Source organism: Cephus cinctus, unplaced genomic scaffold, assembly GCF_000341935.2.
Source record: "Cephus cinctus unplaced genomic scaffold, Ccin1 Ccin1_scaffold0013, whole genome shotgun sequence".
NCBI lineage: Eukaryota > Metazoa > Arthropoda > Insecta > Hymenoptera > Cephidae > Cephus > Cephus cinctus.
Genome location: NW_014332762.1, coordinates 2,378,320 through 2,385,550, shown reverse-complemented (window position 1 = coordinate 2,385,550; position 7,231 = coordinate 2,378,320). Strand labels below are relative to the sequence as shown.

Below are 7,231 nucleotides of genomic sequence, written 5' to 3'. Positions count from 1 at the left end.
CCCCCCGCCCCCAACAAGCTACATGTTTAACGGTAAATGCCTTTCTCTCAATATGAAAACAAGTCAAACTAACTCAGGAAATGTCACGAGGTTCGCATGCATTTGCTCAGATTTCGCGCGAATTCATTTGGAAGAAGAGAAGATAGTATCGGTTGTTTCCTGTACTACGTTAGTGCGATAGCCACATACGCCTGACTCATTTCCACGGCAACTTCCATTGTTTATAGAAATTTATTTAAAATCCATTTTGTGTGCTTTATCGCGTATTGGGAAGTCAGATTGAAAAAAGAAAATATCCTTTCTCTCGTACGTATGCGAGAGAGCACAGATGAGAGGTACATTTAACGACTTGTAAAACAAGCGCTTAACGATCGCCATACCTGAGAGAAGGTAGATAGGCAGTCAGGCAGTCAGGCAGTCAGGCAACCTCAGCCCAAGTGAGAGAGAGGAGAAGAGGGGAGAGTCCCACGTGCTTCAGCTTCGAGGAGGTCCAGCCTGCTAAATTGAGTTTACGAGATGCCAAGAGACTGAGACAGTGAGTGTATCGTAGAACGGGAGGCAGAGAGAGAGAGAGAGAGAGAGAGAGAGAGAGAGAGAGAGAGAGAGAGAGAGAGAGAGTGCGTGTGTGTTGGGTGGGGAGGGGGGAGGCGAGAGAAAAAGAAAGGAGTACAGGAGGTGCAGGAGAATGTGTCCGAGGTTGGTCTTGCCTACAGGTGTTACCAGAAGACACCGTGAGCCTCGTCAACCCCTCAGGCATCATTTCGAATTCGTAAGCAGGAGCGATCGTAAATCCTCGGCAATTATATCCCTAAGGCTCACGGACGGAAGACCAGCAATTTTTTATAGTTTTACACAAGCCTGACACTATCACCCAATCACCTGTTCCCACGAGTTCCCCATCAGCTTAGGCTAGGAAACCATCCGACGAATTCTCTGTGAGTTGGGAGTTTTAGCGAATGGACGTAAGCCGAGAAACTTTGGGTGTTCCAGTGGTCAGAGGGAGGACAAGGGTCACGGCGGTCGTCTCGGAGATTCGAGTAGCGAGAGTGGCGATGACACCAAGCGGCAATCGGTTAATCAGCAACAGCAACCGTCGAGCTGTGCAGTTCAGCAGCAACAGCAGCAGCAGCAGCAGCAGCAACAGCAAATAATCGAGCATCAGCAGCCCACGAGCATGTACCAACTGCCGCCGCCTGTCTCGGGATCAGTCCCAAGTCCTCATTCCTATCACCAAGGACACGCATCTACCCTGAGCCATCCCCATACGCCCACCCACCATATGCAACACCACGATACCAGCAGCGAGAGTGGGGACGACAAGAGAAACATTCACCACCAGTTGCAGCATCATCTCCAGGGAGGCCATACCAGTCATGGGTTGGTCCATCCGACTGCGAGCCTCCCGCCACCGCCGCCCAGTTGCGCCCAGCAAAAGAGCCAGCTGGATTACATGCAGTACTACAGTAGTCAGGTACGGGCAAGTGATTTGCTGCGCATTCTGTCGCCCCTCAAATGCGTCAGTATCTATAACGTCTATAATTAGTATAATTGATATAATTGATATAATTGATTAATTAATAAGATTTCGAAGAACTGGCTGCTATAGAGGAAGGTTTTTCTTAACTGTCCGATAGGATTACCTGATAGGTACGCCGACCTCCGCTGACCTGCAGAAGTCTCTGCCGCACACAGCGTCCTCGATGCAAATGGGCGCAATCGCGCCCTCGATGGGCGGCCTGAGCCCCATGGGGCCTTCGACGATGCTGCCCAATACGATGCAGAGCGTCAACTCGATGAACTCCATGTCGATGAACGGCATGAGTATGGGTGCCTACCAGGGAATGGGCTCCATGGGAATGTCTTCGTCGCACGCCGGTTATCACAGTGGACTGGTATTGGGTGACTATCATTCGTTGTGACACTGGGTCCAGGGCAGCCAGAGTAAACGCGATCAGGAGAAGACCTAGCGGAAGGTCATCTTCGTGGGCAGCGGGGGAGAAAACGCCCAGAGATCGAAAGAGGGAACTTTCGAGATAAGTGAGTTTAATGGGGGCGCGCGCGAGACTCCCACCAATTGCAATTTTAAGCGGATACCAAAAATTTAAGACTAGAGAAAGAACAAAAAAGGGGAATTCAATGAAGAATCGGGGAGAAGAAGAGGAGGAGGACTACTACTTTACCTCTGTTTCTTCGATAGGAGCAGCCTCCATACGAAAGGACGAATGAAGTGTGCCTAGAGAATGCTCCCGTACGATCCTGCTACTCTTTTTTTTTCTTTTTTTCTTTTTTTCTTTTTTTCTTTCTCTTGGAAACTACAATTTCCCATCTTTATCTCGCGGACGTTTTTAAACCTGCGCATATGAAAATATCCAGCTGTCTTAGATGCGTTCCTTCTTTCGAATTCGTGCCGTCTCTTATAGGAAATCCGAAGCACGGCGGCCTTGTAACAAGTAAAGAGATTAGCGAATTTGAAAATGGGATGATGGATATTCGGTATTAATAGCAAAAGACATATTAGCATTTTCGTTTGCAAACTCGAGTCATACGCCGTTACAATAATGTATTAGCCTTTGTTCGTTAATCCTTTAATCGTAACCTGGAATAACTATTTTATCAATTTATCCAGGCTCGTCCACGGGCCACCCAGTTCCCCACAACGCAATCATTTTATTTCTAATTTTCTAGGATGCCTACGTATGTCCTAATTAAGAGGAACGAAATACCTAGTAATGTCGATAGAACGTACCTAATATTATTAACGTCGCTGTAACGAACAACAAGAACAACAACAACAACTATACACTTACATGATTATACGCTTTTTGTGTTTATCCTGTACATATGTAGATACTCCACACACACGCACACGCACGCGCACACACACACACACACACACACACACACACACACACACACACACACACACACACACACACACACACACACACACACACACACACACACACACACACACACACACACACACACACACACACACACACACACACACACACACACACACACACACACACACACACACACACACACACACACACACACACACACACACACACACACACACACACACACACACACACACACACACACACACACACACACACACACACACACACACACACACACACACACACACACACACACACACACACACACACACACACACACACACACACACACACACACACACACACACACACACACACACACACACACACACACACACACACACACACACACACACACACACACACACACACACACACACACACACACACACACACACACACACACACACACACACACACACACACACACACACACACACACACACACACACACACACACACACACACACACACACACACACACACACACACACACACACACACACACACACACACACACACACACACACACACACACACACACACACACACACACACACACACACACACACACACACACACACACACACACACACACACACACACACACACACACACACACACACACACACACACACACACACACACACACACACACACACACACACACACACATCCACGACTAAGTTATAGAATTTTTAATGGATAATTAAGGATAAGTGTGAGTGACTGGGCTCGAGAGAAATAGGCGGTGGGGCGATCCGTGATAACTGATAAGCATTGACGTCTACGCGGCATAATAGAAGGACAAGAAAAAAGAAGAAACGAAAGAGACGTACGTTGACGGATTTTCAGGCCGATCGCCTTTTTCCATTATTTACCTGTTGCGACGCAGCATAAGTATGGCCTAGCTCTTAAGTCTCATTTATTCGCGACTCCCTGTCTGTACATGAAGGGGGCTGAGAGTGATGTCGAGCATGATGTCGAGCACGAATCGGGAGCCGAGGATGCGTGCGTGCCTGCGTGCCTGCGTGCCTGCGTGCATGCGTGCCTGCGTGCCTGCGTGCCTGTATGAACGTATGCCTGGTCATAGCCACTATTAGTTGACACGCAAAAATTCCGAAAATATCTATGTCAGAAAATGTTTAAAACATGCAACGGAGGCAAAGGTTGGCATCTTATTGCTGTAGACTTTACGTTTAGTATCTTTTATTTCTGTCTCGGGAGGATTTCCGGCTCGATTAAAGCTCCGTTGCTCGCGATATTGCTTCCCTCGTAGATTTGAATCTGCTTAGCGACGAAGGACGGGAGGCAGCGGAATAGGGAAGAGCGAGCAGAGTGTCCTTGAAACGGAACGGGGTGAAGAGAGGGAGAGGAACGAAGACCGAAAAGAGAAACCGTGTAACAGAAGTGTGCGTCTCTCCGCGGATGGATGGAACTTGTGAGTGTGGCCCTGTGAGAGTGTGACATAAGATTCGAGCATCGAACGGGATGATCACTCGCAGCACGATTTGTAACTTGTAATTCCGACATGTGGAACGCGAGCACCGAGACGTCTGGCATTCGTTCGGTAAAATGGCCGCCATTCGGAAGATTAGTCGAGCGTCAATCGGTTCAGGGAACAGACGGAAGATCATCGTAGGTAGTAAGATCATCTTCGAAGTAATTGATATTATCGCTAGGTCTCCACTCAATGAGATCAATGGCAAAGCCGTTCGATCAAAGATTAGTGAATTCGCTTCGATTAACGCACAATATATCGTTAAGTGCCGTTCGCAATCAGACACGGATTGGAAGAACAGTGAACGTGCGGCGTAATACTGCGAGGAATAAGGTAAAATAGGGAATCGCGAATATTGGCCCGTTCCGAAGAGCACGGCTGCGGTCGGTCGATCGGTAACTCAACTACCGAAGCATCCAAAGGAGTTATCTTTGTAATCAGCTCACCCGTCGCGTCGCGAAGCTGATCGAGATGGAAATAAAGGTGAAAGCTCAAAGTGTCGAATCGCAACTACGATTAGGTTAGGGCGATGAATTGGGGGCGTCGCGTCGGCTGACGGGGATGTGCCACGAGATCGCATAACCGAAAATTAAACATTTAAGTAAATCATGTGAAATAGCAGTATTGCACAAAGTGCTGGTGACAGGGAGGACGCGAGTGCCGACATTAGCGTCCTTATAAAAAAATACAGAAAGATTAAGTAATCAGCCGAAAACGGGAAACTCGGACACGCGACACGAATGCGTACATACCGATTTGCAGAGTTTGGCAACGAAGGCAAATGGGGGGTCGCGAGCAGGTTACTATTTTCTTGCTTTCAAATGCACACACAGATATCTCTTTCTTTGTTCTCTTTCTTTCTTCCGTTGCCGGCCGTGCCAGTTATTCCGTTCGTTAGCGGACAAGACAACCAATGCACAACTAACTAAGAGAAACTCCGATGATGAATCACGATGTACGATTGAATCTCTACCGAATAAAGTTGATGTTATTTAAAAGATAATCGACTTTTCGATCTTTCTTTATTTATCACTCTTCATTGTTATTACTGCCGACTAGTCACTAATACTTGATCACGGCGTCTTGATCCCCCGTGATTGCTCTCCACAGGAACTCCAGAGAGTGCCGTTACCTGAAGGATATCCCAAAGGACGACGGGTCCTCGGAGATCGAGCAAGAGGATACGCGCTGCTGGTAATTATTTGGAAACGGAAAGGATCGTTCAACCTCCAATAGGAGGACACGGGAGGACACGCGATCGGGGCGCCGATCTCTCCCCGCCGCACGAGATAGGATCGCGCGTTCTCCATTGTTGCCCATATTCGCCAATGGATCCTGCATCCTTAACATCTTCCGGGATGATTTTCAGGAGTCTATCGGGGTCGAATCGTCCTTTGATCGGCCGCAGCGCGTCTCCTGCAAAAGCGCATCTGTCCCTTTTGACGCACGAGCAGATTTCGCTTCATTGTGCAGACGGCAGACCTCGATTCCTCTGCGACTCGTCGTCCCACGTCCGCCCGAATGATCCTCAGGCGTTTCTCTTGGAGTCTCAGCAACATTCCCTTAGGTCGCGCCGCATCGGCCCGGATGTTCCTGACAAGTGATAAGAAATCCTTGATCCTCGTCCTTCCTGGTTGGCATGGCAACGTGCTCCGGAGAGATTTTCAGCAGGAACCTTGAGAAATAGGTCCTTCCATGTATCTACGTACTTGCGGAGTGAACGCAGCCAGGAAGCAGCCGGGAAGTGTGGAAGCCAGCTGAACGGAACTTCCCGCGCGATTGCGGGACGTGAGTAGCAATTTTCCCAAGAATTCTCATTTTAGGGAAAACCCAATCGAGGAGCCGATCGAGCCGATCGAGCCGATCGAGCCGATCGTTCCGTTACGGAATGACGCGTTAGTTACGCACTGGATGCGACGCAACCTGCACGACTCGGCGCTACGCGCGGCGCGCGCGCTGGCTGCCTCCTTTTAATGTCGAGTGGCGCTTCAATTGCGCTCCGATTTTCCTACTCCCGTTTCCTATTCAAGCTTTCCAGATCCATCGGGACTCGGCCGAGTAACGAGTGTACCTGCTGGGCGCCGGCTCCTCCTCTCGAGAATTCGCCTGAGATCTGGACGCGCAACGAGGTGCCGAGCGGGCAAACTTTAAATGGGGATTTAAAAAATCGTGATCCTCCCGAGCCGCAGCCAGGCGGAATAAGAGCAGTCGACGCATGCCCAGCGGGCTGTTATAATTTCGGTTCTATTAGGCCCCCTTGGCCCCCTTGGCCCCCTTGGCCCCCTTGGCCCGTAAGCCTCGTAGGGATTTCCAGAGATCGTAAAGTTAAGCTCCGGGACCTCACAGAGCCTAGTAGGTACCGAAGGAGGGTGCCCGTGTGCCCGTGTGCCCGTGTGCCAGAGTTGGGAGAGAGTCCTCTCACGGTGCCCCGAAAGGGGGCCCACTTATACACGTGAAGAGGGTCCGGTCAAGGGGACGATCCTGTCAAGTAGCATCTTGACACGGGCCTCACAATGGCTACTTGTTAGCGCACTGCTGCTTCAACAAAAAATGCTACTTTACCAAATCACTCCCCACTATCCCTTACCACCCGCTCTTTATTCCCATCCAATTATATTCTAGGAATTTCATTTTATTTGCATCATTCTAGGATGAAGCTTGTTCGGTTGTAAATAAAATTTACAACAGGTGCATCGGGAGGTGAAAAAATGAAAATAATGGGAAGCAAAGGTAAATGGGGAACCCAGTGTCCTCTCTCTCTCTCTCTCTCTCTCTCTCTCTCTCACTCGCTCTTCCCTCCTTCGCCCCCCCCCCCCCCCCCCCC

The 7,231-nt window shown here is 49.3% G+C and overlaps 1 protein-coding gene across 2 annotated transcripts in view; it reads left to right on the top strand.

Moving 5' to 3' along the window:
* Positions 1-2,929, top strand: part of LOC107264990 (homeobox protein six1a) — a 20,551-nt gene extending 17,622 nt beyond the window's left edge. For both annotated transcript variants that reach the window (XM_015733876.2, XM_015733867.2), the window contains exons 4-5: positions 991-1,471; positions 1,635-2,929. In XM_015733876.2, coding sequence (XP_015589362.1) covers positions 991-1,471; positions 1,635-1,919 — 766 coding nt within the window. In that variant the 3' untranslated portion in view covers positions 1,920-2,929. The remainder of the gene's footprint in view (positions 1-990; positions 1,472-1,634) is intronic.
* The last annotated feature ends 4,302 nt before the right edge of the window (positions 2,930-7,231 follow it).